The sequence below is a fragment of the Argentina silus genome (assembly GCF_951799395.1).
Source record: "Argentina silus genome assembly, chromosome: 17".
Taxonomy (NCBI): Eukaryota; Metazoa; Chordata; class Actinopteri; order Argentiniformes; family Argentinidae; genus Argentina; species Argentina silus.
In genome coordinates, this window is record NC_139671.1 from 622,416 (window position 1) to 639,207 (window position 16,792).

At 41.0% G+C, this 16,792-nt stretch overlaps 5 protein-coding genes across 5 annotated transcripts; all 5 read left to right on the top strand.

Annotated features, from left to right (window-relative positions):
* LOC310818344 (trace amine-associated receptor 1-like) lies at positions 1-1,035 on the top strand (the record flags this gene model as incomplete). The annotated part of the gene is made up of 1 exon (XM_083689264.1): positions 1-1,035. One exon carries the CDS (start codon positions 1-3, stop codon positions 1,033-1,035), a length of 1,035 nt encoding a protein of 344 aa, XP_083545390.1.
* Positions 1,036-4,140: 3,105 nt separating this feature from the next.
* Positions 4,141-5,175, top strand: LOC310818345 (trace amine-associated receptor 1-like; the record flags this gene model as incomplete). The annotated part of the gene is made up of 1 exon (XM_083689265.1): positions 4,141-5,175. The coding sequence occupies one exon, from the start codon at positions 4,141-4,143 to the stop codon at positions 5,173-5,175; it is 1,035 nt and encodes a 344-aa protein (XP_083545391.1).
* A 2,638-nt stretch (positions 5,176-7,813) lies between these two features.
* Positions 7,814-8,386, top strand: LOC310817963 (trace amine-associated receptor 1-like; the record flags this gene model as incomplete). Its single annotated transcript, XM_083688721.1, has 1 exon — positions 7,814-8,386. The coding sequence occupies one exon, from the start codon at positions 7,814-7,816 to the stop codon at positions 8,384-8,386; it is 573 nt and encodes a 190-aa protein (XP_083544847.1).
* A 2,386-nt stretch (positions 8,387-10,772) lies between these two features.
* Positions 10,773-14,098, top strand: LOC310817964 (trace amine-associated receptor 1-like; the record flags this gene model as incomplete). The annotated part of the gene is made up of 2 exons (XM_083688722.1): positions 10,773-10,993; positions 13,408-14,098. The coding sequence occupies 2 exons, from the start codon at positions 10,773-10,775 to the stop codon at positions 14,096-14,098; spliced, it is 912 nt and encodes a 303-aa protein (XP_083544848.1).
* Positions 11,103-11,669, top strand: LOC310817631 (trace amine-associated receptor 1-like; the record flags this gene model as incomplete). Its single annotated transcript, XM_083688281.1, has 1 exon — positions 11,103-11,669. The coding sequence occupies one exon, from the start codon at positions 11,103-11,105 to the stop codon at positions 11,667-11,669; it is 567 nt and encodes a 188-aa protein (XP_083544407.1).
* Positions 14,099-16,792: the final 2,694 nt, after the last annotated feature.

Consider the following 16,792-nt stretch of genomic DNA (forward strand, 5'->3'; position numbering starts at 1 on the left):
ATGGAACCAGGAGTCGGCGTCAGCCAGGCTGATATTGTGGAGAATATACATCTATGTTATGAATCAGTGAATGGCTCTTGCAAAAGAACAATCGTCGCTCCAACGACAAGAGTATTACTGTATCTTTTCCTTGGTACAATGTCTGTTCTCACAGTGTGTGGAAACCTTCTTGTGATCATCACCATCATTCACTTTAAACAGCTCCACACTCCAACCAACTACCTCATCCTGTCTCTGGCTGTGTCAGACCTGCTCTTAGGAGCCTTAGTCCTGCCTCCAAGCACAGTGAGCACAGTGGAAACCTGCTGGTATTTTGGAGATTTGTTCTGTAAAATCCACTCTAGCTTTGATGTCATGTTGGTCACTGCATCTATTTTGAATTTGTCTTTCATTTCTATAGACCGATATTATGCAGTCTGTGACCCTCTGAGATATAGAAGTCAAATAACTGGTCACATTGTTCTGGTCATGATCCTGGTCAGCTGGGGTGTTTCTGCCATAGTGGGCTTTGGGATGATATTTTTGGGGCTCAACATTTTGGGGGTTGAGGACTATTACTATACTTATGTTGCATGTGAGGGAGGGTGTATTATGTTTTTGACTGCCGTATCAAGCACTGTGTCTTCAATACTCTCATTCTACATCCCAGGTGTCATGATGCTCTGCATCTACTTCAAGATTTTCCTGGTAGCACAGAGACAAGCACGCAGCATCCAGAACACAACCTGTCAGACCTCAGGGAGGATGGTAGACAAATCGCAGAGAAAAGCAACCAAAACACTGGCCATCATTATGGGGGTGTTTCTAGTGTTCACAATGCCCTTTTTTCTCTACAATATTATTGATCCTTTTATCAATTATTCTACTTCTGCAGTTGTGCTTGAAACATTAGTGTGGATTGGCTACATAAATTCAACAATCAACCCAATGGTCTATGCTTTCTTCTACAGTTGGTTCAGAACAGCATTTAGAATGATCATCTCAGGCAAAATATTTCAATCTGACTCTTCAACTGTAAAATTGATTTCAGAGTAAATATGTTTATTTCAGAGTAAATATGTAAATATGTCATTGAAGTAAATCAAAGCACTCCCTTTAATATGATTTAAATCATAATTTGTATGGACATGCATTAAAAATGATGAATAAAAGTGTATTAATTGAAGTGCTGTCCATACTTTATTTCCTTTGATATTCTATGACAACCCTCATCCTATGTACCCTAACAGTACTTTGGAATACGTTTTGAGTGAGCACGTTGTTTCTATAATCCACACTGTTATTGTCAAGCTTCTTCCACTTCACTCTGTTGGTGGGAGAGTAGTCTCCCGTAGCCACACCTCCAAATCACATTGTTCTCACGCTTCTTTTGGAGGTCTGGAGAATTTTAGATTAGCCGATCAGGCTTGGATTAAACTGGACAGAGCGATGGGAGAATGCGCTCATAATTTCATTGCATGTTACATTCCAAGAACGTTCCCCCACATGCAGAACGGTTGTCAGTTGTTATGTCTGTTGTCTTTTCCCAACCAGGTAGGACTATTTTGCATATACTGTAGTTGTTGCTCATGCTAATTTGAAACATTGAAGACAACTGAAGAATACATGAAGGAAAAACTTCATTCTGTTTCTTTAGAACTCCCAAGCAAGGTATTTGATTGGTTTGACGTGTGCATGACATCACTCATTTTAAAAGGGTTTCCACCCCTTTGAAGCTACTTTCTGCAAAGGATTTCCCCAGGCTAACCCTCACCCTAACTAGGAAAGCCTGGCATCAACGAGGTTAAAGAGAGTAATATTGAGTGATGACAGAGTGAGGCCCCAACATACTGTAGCACTGAGACAGCTCTAGTCAAAGTAGTACATTAATTATTGTTAGCTTCAGACCAGAGCTGTTTCTTTCTTTGTACTTCTTCATTTGAGCGCAGCTTTTGACACCGTTGATCAAATTGTCCTTCTAGAGCAATGAGAGAATGTAGTCGTTTTACGTGTTCTAGCATTTATCTTGGTTTAGATCCTTCATAACAGATTTACTGTTCACACTGCACTTTTCTGCTTTTTTGCACTTCTGGTTAGACGCTAACTGCATTTCGTTGTCTCTGTACTTGTACTCTGCACAATGACAATAAAGTTGAATCTAATCTAATCTAATCTAATATACCAGTTGGGTCGAATGGATGAAAAAACCCGAGCGCTGTCCAAGGTCCAGTTTGGTGTTCCGCAAGGCTCAGTACTTGGCCCTTGACTGTTTTCTTTGAAAATGTTACCAATAGACGAACAAGACGTACAACTTTTCGTCCAAACACTCCCGCCATGACTACTGCAACGCACTCTTGCCGGACTCCCCACCTCCGCTATCAGACCTCTGCAGCTCATCCAGAACGCTGCCACTCGTCTGGTGTTCAAGCTCCCCAAATTCACCCATGTCACGCCCCTCCTCTGCACCCTCCACTGGCTCCTGGAAGCAGCTCGCATCAAATTCAACACCCTGGTGCTCGCCTAGCGGGCGGCAAATGGAACAGCCCCTCCCTACTTGCAAGCAATGGTTAGCCCCCAAACCCCTGCACGATCACTCCGCTCTTCCACCTCGGCAGCCTGCCTGGCACCGCCGCCTCTACGTGGATGCAGCGGCTGCGCCACTCGGTCACGGCTTTTCACTGTCCTGGCGCCCCGCTGGTGGAACGAGCTTCACACTACTGTCAGGACTGCAGAGTCACTACCGATCTTCCACCGTAGATTGATGACCCATCTCTTCAGGCTACATCTTAACAGTCCTTCCTAAGACCTCTTCACCCCCACTACCCTCCCTGTACTAACCCTAACCCCAACCCTTGAGACCTCTTCACCCCCACTTCCCCCCTGTGCAAGTTCTCTCCTGTTAATAAATTATAAAAAAAAAAAAAAAATTGGCTTCTGGCATTACGACTGCCAATGGCCCCTGGTGTGAGCATTGATTACTTTGTCTTATGATGACTGTTGGACAAATGATTCACTTACTTAAACAAATGTATTTGTTGTAAGTCACTTTGGATAAAGGCGTCTGCTAAATGCCAAGAATGTAAATGTAAATGTTAATGTAAATGTCTGCTAAATGCCATAAACGTACACAAGTGGATGGCGGCAAATGTTCTACTGCTAAAGTCAAACAAGACAGAGATGCTCATCCTCGGCTAAAAGAAAACGTAATTTACCATCTGATTTAACGCTTAATCTCAACGGCTGAACGATCACTCCTAATCAGGCTGTGAAAAACCTTGGTGTTACCATTGACCCAGATAGGATGTAAGATCTGTACAGCGCTTCAGACAATTAAATCTGTACTGAGCTGAAGGCAACATTAGAATTTAAGAGCAGATGTCAGTTTTGTGAGTGTGCTAATTAATGATACCAGAAAAATGAATCAAGAGTCAAATATTTACTGTTTGTGTGATAAATTTCTCTAAATATGTAACAGTGTCCATTCTTCATTAACTGGTGTTTTCAGGGGGGGGGGGGGGGGGTTGTCACAGTGTAATATTCAAACATCATGTCGTACTTGTCATGACATCCCCTGATACAATCACAATGCAGAATTGCCCACATGTCTGATTGGTCAGCAGGATAATGTATTCATTATGGTAATAGACAATGGATACATAAATATGAGACTCATGTCCAGAGTCTCTTCACATTGTGACCAGAGACCAAGGATTCACATAAAAAGATACATCACCCTCCGCAAGGCTGAAAGGTATGGTATTTATTTTATGATTTATTTCACATATTCTCATTTGCAGCAACGAACTGGGGAAAAGAGAGGGGACGAATGAGCCAATTGAAAGCAGGGGATGATTGTGTGGCCATGATAGTATAAGGGCCATGTTGAGAATTTAGCCAGAGAATTATTCTTAGTGTATACTGAGTTAAAAAAACACCTCTGGTGTTGTGAAAATATTGTTGATGAATGGCTTTGATAACAGGTATAGGAGGTATGTTTGTGAAAAGATAATCATTTTGAGGATGTTAAAAATACAACCATTTAACTTCATATATGCTATTTCCAACAAGCCTCCTGTATACTCAGTAATATGATGTTTAAAATGATAATATTGATGAAAAACATGGAATATTTTTTGCAGATAAAGAACCTGAACCAGGACGATGGAACCAGGACTCGGTGTCAGCAAGGCTGATATTGTGGAGAATATACATCTATGTTATGAATCAGTGAATGGCTCTTGCAAAAGAACGATTGTCGCTCCAACAACAAGAGTATTACTGTATCTTTTCCTTGGTACAATGTCTGTTCTCACAGTGTGTGGAAACCTTCTTGTGGTCATCACCATCATTCACTTTAAACAGCTCCACACTCCAACCAACTACCTCATCCTGTCTCTGGCTGTGTCAGACCTGCTCTTAGGGGCAGTTGTCATGATTCCTAGTATAATACGATCTGTAGAAACCTGCTGGTATTTTGGAGATTTGTTCTGTAAAATCCACTCTAGCTTCGATGTCATGCTGTGCAATACATCCATTTTGAATTTGTGTTTCATTTCTATAGACCGATATTATGCAGTCTGTGACCCTCTGAGATATAGAAGTAAAATAACTGTTCACATTGCTCTGGTCATGATCCTGGTCAGCTGGGGTGTTTCTGCCATAGTGGGATTTGGGATGATATTGTTGGGGCTCAACATTTTGGGGGCTGAGGAGTTTTACTATACTCATGTTGCATGTGAGGGAGGGTGTATTATGTTTTTCACTGCCATTTCAAGCACTGTGTCTTCAATACTCTCATTCTACATCCCAGGTATCATTATACTCTGCATCTACTTCAAGATTTTCCTGGTAGCACAGAGACAAGCACGCAGCATCCAGAACACAACCTGTCAGACCTCAGGGAGGATGGCAGACAAATCGCAGAGAAAAGCAACCAAAACACTGGCCATCATTATGGGGGCGTTTCTCGCTTTCTGGATGCCCTTCTTTCTCTGTAACATTATTGATCCCTTTATCAATTATTCTACTTCTGCAGTTGTGTTTGAAACATCAGTGTGGATTGGCTACTTAAATTCAACAATCAACCCAATGGTCTATGCTTTCTTCTACAGTTGGTTCAGAACGGCATTTAGAATGATCATCTCAGGCAAAATATTTCAACCTGACTCTTCAACTCTGAAATTGATTTCAGAGTAAATATGTAAATATGTTATTGAAGTAAATCAAAGCACTCCATTTAATACGGTTTAAATCATATTTTGTATGTACATGCATTAAAAATGATGAATAAAAGTGTATTAATTGAAGTGCTGTCCATACTTTATTTCCTTTGATATTCTATGACAACCCTCATCCTATGTACCCTAACAGTACTTTGGAATATGTTTTGAGTGAGCACGTTGTTTCTATAATCCACACTGTTATTGTCAAGCTTCTTCCACTTCACTCTGTTGGTGGGAGAGTAGTCTCGCATAGCCACACCTCCAAATCACATTGTTCTCATGCTTCTTTTGGAGGTCTGGAGAATTTTAGATTAGCCGATCAGGTTTGGATTAAACTGGACAGAGCGATGGGAGAATGCGCTCATAATTTCATTGCATGTTACATTCCAAGAACTTTCCCCCACATGCAGAACGGTTGTCAGTTGTTATGTCTGTTGTCTTTTCCCAACCAGGTAGGACTATTTTGCATATACTGTAGTTGTTGCTCATGCTAATTTGAAACATTGAAGACAACTGAAGAATACATGAAGGAAAAACTTCATTCTGTTTATTTAGAACCCTTTTAAAATGAGTGATGTCATGCGCACGTCAAACCAATCAAATACCTTGCTTGGTTTGACGTGCGCATGACATCACTCATTTTAAAAGGGTTTCCACCCCTTTGAAGCTACTTTCTGCAGAGGATTTCCCCAGGCTAACCCTCACCCGAACTCGGAAAGCCTGGCATCAACGAGGTTAGAGAGAGAGTAATATTGAGTGATGACAGAGTGAGGCCCCAACATACTGTACCACTGAGACAGCTCTAGTCAAAGAAGGACATTTATTATTGTTAGCTTCAGACCAGAGCTGTTTGTTTCTTTGTACTTCTTCAGTTGAGCACAGCTTTTGACACTGTTGATCATATTGTCCTTCTCGAGCAATGAGAGAATGTAGTTGGTTTACGTGTTCTGGCATTTATCGTGGTTTAGATCCTATCAAACAGATATACCAATTGGTTCTACTGGATGGAAAAACCCCAGCGCTGTCCAATGTCCAGTTTGGTGTTCCGCAAGGCTTAGCACTTGGCCCCTGACTGTTATCTTTCTACATGTTACCAATAGACCAACAAGACATACACAAGTGGATGGCGGCAAATGTTCTACTGCTAAACACAGACAAGTCAGAGATGCTCATCCTTGGCTGAAAGAAAACAGAAATTGACATCTGATTTAACGCTTAATCTCAACGGCTGAACGATCACTCCTAATCAGGCCATGAAAAACCTTGGTGTTACCATTGACCCAGATAGGATGTAAGATATGTACAGCGCTTCAGACAATTAAATCTGTACTGAGCTGAAGGCAACATTAGAATTTAAGACCAGATGTCAGTTTTGTGAGTGTGCTAATTAATGATACCAGAAAAATGAATCAAGAGTCAAATATTTACTGTTTTATGATAAATTTCTCTAAATATTTAGCAGTGTCCCTTCTTCATTAACTGGTGTTTTCAGGGGGGGGAAGGTTGTCACAGTGTAATATTCAAACATCATGTCGTACTTGTCATGACATCCCCTGATACAATCACAATGCAGAATTTCCCACATGTCTGATTGGTCAGCAGGATAATGTATTCATTATGGTAATAGACTATGGATACATAAATATGAGACTCATGTCCAGAGTCTCTTCACATTGTGACCAGAGACCAAGGATTCACATAAAAAGATACATCACCCTCCGCAAGAGTGAAAGGTATGGTATTTATTTTATGATTTTATTTCACATATTCTCTTTTGCAGCAACGACCTGGGGAGAAGAGAGGGGAGGAATGAGCCAATTGAAAGCAGGGGATGATTGTGTGGCCATGATAGTATAAGGGCCATGTTGGGAATTTAGCCAGAGAATTATTCTTAGTGTATACTGAGTTAAAAAAACACCTCTGGTGTTGTGAAAATATTGTTGATGAATGGCTTTGATAACAGGTATAGGAGGTATGTTTGTGAAAAGATAATCATTTTGAGGATGTTAAAAATACAACCATTTAACTTCATAAATGCTATTTCCAACAAGCCTACTGTATACTCAGTAATATGATGTTTAAAATGATAATATTGATGAAAAACATGGACAATTTTTTGCAGATAAAAAACCTGAAGAAGGACGATGGAACCAGGACTCAGTGTCAGCAAGGCTGATATTGTGGAGAATATACATCTATGTTATGAATCAGTGAATGGCTCTTGCAAAAGAACAATCGCCGCTCCAACAACAAGAGTATTACTGTATCTTTTACTTGGTACAATGTCTGTTCTCACAGTGTGTGGAAACCTTCTTGTGATCATCACCATCATTCACTTTAAACAGCTCCACACTCCAACCAACTACCTCATCCTGTCTCTGGCTGTGTCAGACCTGCTCTTAGGAGCCTTAGTCCTGCCTCCAAGCACAGTGAGCACAGTGGAAACCTGCTGGTATTTTGGAGATTTGTTCTGTAAAATCCACTCTAGCTTTGATGTCATGTTGGTCACTGCATCTATTTTGAATTTGTCTTTCATTTCTATAGACCGATATTATGCAGTCTGTGACCCTCTGAGATATAGAAGTAAAATAACTGGTCACATTGGTCTGGTCATGATCCTGGTCAGCTGGGGTGTTTCTGCCATAGTGGGCTTTGGGATGATATTTTTGGGGCTCAACATTTTGGGGGCTGAGGAGTTTTACTATACTTATGTTGCATGTGAGGGAGGGTGTATTTTGTTTCAGACTGCCGTATCAAGCACTGTGTCTTCAATACTCTCATTCTACACCCCAGGTGTCATTATGCTCTGCATCTACTTCAAGATATTCCTGGTAGCACAGAGACAAGCACGCAGCATCCAGAACACAACCTGTCAGAATAAGAGCTCTGGAGCATCTGTCAGTAAGATGGAGAGAAAGGCCACCAAAACACTGGCCATCATTATGGGGGTTTTTATATCATGTTGGACACCTTTCTTTGTTCTTAATGTCATTAACCCCTTCATCAGTTATTCCAGTCCTCCAATCTTTTTTCCAATACTTCTGCATATTGGCTACTCAAATTCCATCCTGAATCCAATGATTTATGCATTCTTCTACAGTTGGTTCAGGAGGGCATTTCGAATGATTATACTGGGTAACATATTTCAACCTGATTCTTCAACCACAATATTGCATTCAGAGTAGATATTTCAAAAACTTTTGGAAAATGTGGAGTTCAATATATGGAGGGAGGGGGTTCAGGGAGGGGGTTCAGGGAGGGGAGAGGGGGGAGGAAGGTGAGAAAAAAAGGAAACTGGCGATGTGGCTCCCGCCACATTTTTGATAAGCAGCTGAGGGACGGGGCTGGCAAAAATATAACCACTTTCAATTTCATAGAGCGATCTATGGAGGCAAGGACTGACCATCCAAGAGATCAAAATATACAGTGCCCTGTGCAAGTGAAGCATTTTCTCTTCTTTTGGCTCTACACCTAAAAGGTTTGGATTGGAAATCAAACAATTACTGTGAGGTTAAAGTAGAGATTCTCAGCTTTTATTTGATGGTATTTGTGTACATATTGGTTTCACCATTCAGAAATTACACTTTTTAGATAAGAAATTGGCTTGACAGGTGTTTCTGGTAAGTCAGGTGTGCTCCGCCACATCACCTGTACAGGTATAAGAGAGCTGTCAAGTTCTAGTGTTGATTCTAGGCTTTGCATTTGACTTTGGAGTCTGTCAACATCAGGACCAAAGTGGTGTCAATGAAAGTCAAGGAAAAATCTGAAACATAGCAGAAACCTTAGCCTGGCCAACATCAACAGTTTGGAACATCATTAAAAAGGAAAAAAAGCAGCAATCGCAAACAGGCTGGTAGGCCAACACAGACATGTACAGTGTACAATCAATATGTCACCAGCCAAACAAAAGCAACTAAATAAAATAAAATAAATAAAAATGATCATCACACAAACCTATCAGTGATTTTTTTATTGGTACAAATGGTGACTGCCGGTGTCTTGGGTTGAATAAATTAGTTGTATATCCAATACAGGCAAAATTGAAGATAAAGATAAGCTATGCAAGTTAAACCAAACTTTTTTTGCCTACCGAGGCTATATGGCTCAAAAGGAACACACAACGTTCTCACAGTGTGTGGAAACCTTCTTGTGATCATCACCATCATTCACTTTAAACAGCTCCACACTCCAACCAACTACCTCATCCTGTCTCTGGCTGTGTCAGACCTGCTCTTAGGGGCCTTAGTCCAACCTCCAAGCACAGTGAGCACAGTGGAAACCTGCTGGTATTTTGGAGATTTGTTCTGTAAAATCCACTCAAGCTTCGATGTCATGTTGGTCACTACATCCATTTAGAATTTGTCTTGGAAGTGCTGTCCATACTTTATTTACTTTGATATTCTATGTAAACCCTTCATTCTATGTACCCTAACAGTAGTTTAGAATATGTTTTGAGTGAGCATGTTGTTTCTATAATCCACACTGTTATTGTCAAGCTTCTTCCACTTCACTCTGTTGGTGGGAGAGTAGTCTCGCGTAGCCACACGTCCAAATCACATTGTTCTCACACCTCTTTTGGAGGTCTGGAGAATTTTAGATGAGCCGATCAGGCTTGGATTGAACTGGACAAGTAAGAGCAGATGTCCGTGTTGTGAGTGTGCAAATTAATGGCATCAGAAAAATGAATCAAGAGTCAAATATTTACTGTTTGTGTGATAAATTTCTCTAAATATGTAGCAGTGTCCCTTCTTCATTAACTGATGTTTTCAGGGGGGGGGGGGGGGGGGAGGTTGTCACAGTGTAATATATTCAAACATCATGTCGTACTTGTCATGACATCCCCTGATACAATCACAATGCAGAATTGTCCACATGTCTGATTGGTCAGCAGGATAATGTATTCCTTATGGTAATAGACTATGGATACATAAATATGAGATTCAAGTCCAGAGTCTCTTCACATTGTGACCAGAGACCAAGGATTCACATAAAAAGATACATCACCCTCCGCAAGGCTGAAAGGTATGGTATTTATTTAGATGATTTATTTAACATATTCTCATTTGCAGCAACGACCTGGGGAAAAGAGAGGGGAGGAATGAGCCAATTGAAAGCAGGGGATGATTGTGTGGCCATGATAGTATAAGGGCCATGTTGGGAATTTAGCCAGAGAATTATTCTTAGTGTATACTGAGTTAAAAAAACACCTCTGGTGTTGTGAAAATATTGTTGATGAATGGCTTTGATAACAGGTATAGGAGGTATGTTTGTGAAAAGATAATCATTTTGAGGATATTAAAAATACAACCCTCTAACTTCATATATGCTATTTCCAACAAGCCTACTGTATACTCAGTAATATGATGTTTAAAATGATAATACTGATGAAAAACATGGAATATTTTTTGCAGATAAAGAACCTGAACCAGGACGATGGAACCAGGACTCGGTGTCAGCCAGGCTGATATTGTGGAGAATATACATCTATGTTATGAATCAGTGAATGGCTCTTGCAAAAGAACGATCGTCGCTCCAACAATGAGAGAATTAGTGTATCTTTTCCTTGGTACAATGTCTGTTCTCACAGTGTGTGGAAACCTTCTTTTAATCATCACCATCATTCACTTTAAACAGCTCCACACTCCAACCAACTACCTCATCCTGTCTCTGGCTGTGTCAGACCTGCTCTTAGGGGCAGTTGTCATGTTTCCTAGTATGATACGATCTGTAGAAACCTGCTGGTATTTTGGAGATTTGTTCTGTAAAATCCACTCTAGCTTCGATGTCATGCTGTGCAATACATCCATTTTGAATTTGTCTTTCATTTCTATAGACCGATATTATGCAGTCTGTGACCCTCTGAGATATAGAAGTAAAATAACTGTTCACATTGGTCTGGTCATGATCCTGGTCATCTGGGGTGTTTCTGCCGTAGTGGGCTTTGGGATGATATTTTTGGGGCTCAACATTTTGGGGGTTGAGGAGTTTTACTATACTCATGTTGCATGTGAGGGAGGGTGTATTATGTTTTTGACTGCTGTATCAAGCACTGTGTCTTCAATATTCTCATTCTACATCCCAGGTGTCATGATGCTCTGCATCTACATCAAGATTTTCCTGGTAGCACAGAGACAAGCACGCAGCATCCAGAACACAACCTATCAGACCTCAAGGAGGATGGCAGACAAATCACAGAGAAAAGCAACCAAAACGCTGGCCATCATTATGGGGGTGTTTCTAGCATTCTGGATGCCCTTTTTTCTCTGCAACATTATTGATCCCTTTATCAATTATTCTACTTCTGCAGTTGTGTTTGAAACATTAGTGTGGATTGGCTACTTAAATTCAACAATCAACCCAATGGTCTATGCTTTCTTCTACAGTTGGTTCAGAACGGCATTTAGAATGATCATCTCAGGCAAAATATTTCAACCTGACTCTTCAACTCTGAAATTGATTTCAGAGTAAATATGTTTATGTCAGAGTAAATATCTAAATATGTAATTGAAGTAAATCAAATATGTAGAGCTCTCCATTTAATACGCTTCAAATCCAAATTTGTATACACGCTTTGAAAATGATGAACAAAAGTGTATTAATTGAAGCTTCAGACCAGAGCTGTTTCTTTCTTTGTACTTCTTCATTTGAGCGCAGCTTTTGACACATTGATCAAATTGTCCTTCTCAAGCAATGAGAGAATGTAGTTAGTTTACGCGTTCTGGAATTTAGATTGGTTTAGATCCTCCCTAACAGATATACCAGTTGGTTCTACTGGATGAAAACCCCCAGCGCCGTCCAAGGTCCAGTTTGGTGTTCCGCAAGGCTTAGTATTTGGCCCCTGACTGTTTTCTTTGTGTATGTTACCGAAAGACAAACAATACATACACAAGTGGATTTGCTCATCCTTGGCTTAAGGAAACAGGAATTTACCATCTGATTTAACACTTAGTCTCAACGGCTGAACAATCACTCCTAATCAGGCCGTGAAAAATCTTGGTGTTACTATTGACGCAGATAGGATGTAAGATCTGTACTGCTCTTCAGACAATTAAATCTGTATTGTGATGTCGGCAACATTAGAATGTAAGACCAGATGTCCGTTTTGTGAGTGTACTAATTAATGACATCAGAAAAATGAATCAAGAGTCAAATATTTACTGTTTGTGCGATAAATTTCTCTAAATATGTAGCAGTGTCCCTTCTTCATTAACTGATGTTTTCAGGGAGGGGGGGGGGGGTTGTCACAGTGTAATATATTCAAACATCATGTCGTACTTGTCATGACATCCCCTGATAATATCACAATGCAGAATTGCCCACATGTCTGATTGGTCAGCAGGATAATGTATTCCTTATGGTAATAGACAATGGATACATAAATATGAGATTCAAGTCCAGAGTCTCTTCACATTGTGACCAGAGACCAAGGATTCCATCACCATCCGCAAGGCTGAAAGGTATGGTATTTATTTTGATGATTTATTTAACATATTCTCATTTGCAGCAACGATCTGGGCAGAAGAGAGGGGACGAATGAGCCAATTGAAAGCAGGGGATGATTGTGTGGCCATGATAGTATAAGGGCCATGTTGGGAATTTAGCCAGAGAATTATTCTTAGTGTATACTGAGTTAAAAAAACACCTCTGGTGTTGTGAAAATATTGTTGATGAATGGCTTTGATAACAGGTATAGGAGGTATGTTTGTGAAAAGATTTTGAGGATATTAAAAATACAACCATCTAACTTCATATATGCTATTTCCAACAAGCCTCCTGTATACTCAGTAATATGATGTTTAAAGTGATAATACTGATGAAAAACATGGAATATTTTTTGCAGATAAAAAACCTGAACCAAGACGATGGAACCAGGACTCGGTGTCAGCAAGGCTGATATTGTGGAGAATATACATCTATGTTATGAATCAGTGAATGGCTCTTGCAAAAGAACGATCGTCGCTCCAACAACAAGAGTATTACTGTATCTTTTACTTGGTACAATGTCTGTTCTCACAGTGTGTGGAAACCTTCTTGTGATCATCACCATCATTCACTTTAAACAGCTGCACACTCCAACCAACTACCTCATCCTGTCTCTGGCTGTGTCAGACCTGCTCTTAGGAGCCTTAGTCCTGCCTCCAAGCACAGTGAGCACAGTGGAAACCTGCTGGTATTTTGGAGATTTGTCCTGTAAAATCTACTATAGCGTTGATGTCATGTTGATCACTGCATCCATTTTGAATTTGTCTTTCATTTCTATAGACCGATATTATGCAGTCTGTGACCCTCTGAGATACAGAAGTAAAATAACTGGTCACATTGGTCTGGTCATGATCCTGGTCAGCTGGGGTGTTTCTGCCATAGTGGGCTTTGGGATGATATTTTTGGGGCTCAACATTTTGGGGGCTGAGGAGTTTTACTATACTTATGTTGCATGTGAGGGAGGGTGTATTTTGTTTCAGACTGCCGTATCAAGCACTGTGTCTTCAATACTCTCATTCTACATCCCTGGTGTCATGATGCTCTGCATCTACATCAAGATTTTCCTGGTAGCACAGAGACAAGCACGCAGCATCCAGAACACAACCTGTCAGACCTCAGGGAGGATGGCAGACAAATCACAGAGAAAAGCAACCAAAACACTGGCCATCATTATGGGGGTGTTTCTAGCATTCTGGATGCCCTTTTTTGTCTGCAACTTTATTAATCCCATTATAAATTATTCTATTTCTCCAGTTGTAATTGAAACATTAATATGGATTGGCTTCTCAAATTCCATACTTAATCCAATGATTTATGCATTCTTTTACAGTTGGTTCAGGAGGGCATTTCGAATGATCATACTTGGTAACATATTTGAACCTGATTCTTCAATGACAAAATTGTATTCAGAGTAGATATTTCAAACACTGTTGGAAAATGTGGAGGGGTGGGGGGTAAATTAACACTCGCCACCAACCAAATATGGGTGGATTTTGGCATTGGTGGGTGAATCTGTAAATCTTACCAGCCACTTTGGCGGGTAGCCAACAAAGCTTTGGGAATACTATGCTTCAATTTAAAAATGAAACTGTTGTGATCCGCAAACATGATTACCATTGATGGCAATGTGGCTCCCGCCACTTTTTTGGTAAACAGCTGAGGGATGGGGCTGGCAAAATATAACAACTTCAGATCGATGGATGCAAGGACTGACCATCCACGAGATCATAATATACAATTCCCTGCATAGGTAATGGAACAGTGAAGCATTTTCTCTTCTTTTGGCTCTACACCCCAAAAGTTTGGATTTGAAATCAAACAATTACTGTGAGGTTAAAGTAGAGATTCTCAGCTTTTAGTTGATGGTATTTGTGTACATATTGGTTTCACCATTCAGAAATGACACTATTTATGCATAGTCCCCCTATGGGACAAATGGTTGACAGGTGTTTCTGGTCAGTCAGGTCTGCTCCGTCACATCATCTGTGCAGGTAGAAGAGAGCTGACAAGTTCTAGTGTTGATTCTAGGCTTTGCATTTGCCTTGGGAGTCAGTCAACATAAGGACCAAAGCAGTGTCAATGAAAGTCAAGGAAGCCATAATTAGGCTGAAAAATCTGAAACATAGCAGGAACCTTCGGCTTTCGGGAAAAAGAAGCAGCAATCGCAAACAGGCTGGTAGGCCAAGGCAGACTTCAACAGTGGATGAAATAAGAATTAAGAAAAAACACAAAACAACTGTCCCACTGATCAGGAACACTCCTCAGGTGGTAGGTTTGAATGTGTCAGAGACGACCATCCACAGAATATGTCACCAGCCAAACTACAGATGCTTTGCTGCAAGGTCCAAACCACTAGTTATCCTCAAAAAGGAGGGTCACTTACAGTTTGCTAAAAAAAAACATAAAAAGCCTACAGAGGTCTGGAAAAAGGTTTTGTGGACAGATACAAATTATCATGTACCAGAGTGACTGTAAGTGGAAAGATTGGAGAAAAGAATCTCCCCAAGATTTACAGCCTACCACCTCATCTGTGAAACATGGAGGAGGGAGTGTTAATGTTCTGCAGCAGCAGAATGTGTTCTGAAGTAAGACAATAACTCAGAACCATAGCAACAAGGGAGTTTTTCAGGTTTTCAGCTTTACTGGCTAAGTCAATCTTCATATTTAAATCCAATTTAACATGCATTTCATTTCCTGATGAAAACATTTCAGGCAAAAATACATAAAATACCTTATATTATTTAACCAATACAGGGGAAACACACTGAGACCAAGACCTCTTTTGCATTTACGAAAGGATTGTCGACCAAAATACAAAACATAATTTGGACATCTGATTAATCTGTCCCATCATTTTGCCATTTGCGTACCCTGAAACAGGGGGACTATGCATAAAAAGTGTTGTAATTTCTGAATGGTGAAACCAGTATGAACATGAATACTGTCAAATAAAACATAAGAATCTCTACTTTGACGTCATAGTAGCACATACAGTAGGTAGAAGTTTAGAAAGTCCCACTGGTGTGATGATGTTGCAGAAGTTCCGCTACGGAACCCATGAGTTATTTTTTCTTTGTCCTTTCGGCAGCACTTCACACCAGTCAACACGTAATGATGTGGACAATGGAAGAGGCAAACACACTCTCCTGTGTCTGTGTGTGTGTGTTTACGAAATGTACCTTACAGTTATGAATGGCTTACCCATCTCACACAGTGCACACCCAGCCTGCAAACAGACAGTACCCATCATCACATCCGTATGTCGAAACGTAGGCTTATTGCCTTTTTTACTCAAGCTACAATTTTGCACTCAGTCTATTAGAACCATCAGATTTTCTCCACCTGTGTGTATGTAGGCTACAGTCAACTCCACCTGTTACACTCCACCTGTGTGTATGTAGGCTACAGTCAACTACATGTATGTGTGTCTGATAAAGGCACGATATCAATAGGCAGGGAGACGGACAAATTTGCCCTGATTACAGACATTGGAATTTTGTGAGTTACGTGATTGCTTGTTATAAGCCAGGAGACAACATCAACATTTGTTTTGGATGTGGTTTGCATGGTGGAGCATAAGAATGACGGGTTTGTCTGGACTTTACTGACGCATTTGCGTAAAGCGCAGTCCATGCGGGAGTATATCTCCGAGTCCCTGGCCTCGGGCATCCTCCCCGGTGGCAGCGGGGTTCTTCTTCGTGAAGAAGAAAGGAGGAGACCTCCGGCCCTGTATTGATTACCGGGGCCTCAATACCATTACCATTAAAAACAAGTACCCCCTACCTCTCCTCAGTTCGACCTTCGAGCCCCTTCGTCACGCAGTCGTCTTTACCAAGCTAGACCTCCGGAGTGCGTATCATCTGGTGCGCATAAAGGAGTGTCCCAGCTCAAGCCTGCAGTCTCCAGCCCCCTGTTTCCCCCTGTCGAAACCCCCCCTCCGCCCCGAGCGCTAGACGACGGCGACCCCGTGTGGACCGTGAGGGAGGTCCTGGCGGTCCGCCGTAGGGGTCGCGGATTCCAGTACCTGGTCAACTGGGAAGACTATGAGCCCGAGGATAGGGACTGGGTCCCGGCCTCCTACTTCGCGGACCCCTCCTTATGGCTGACTT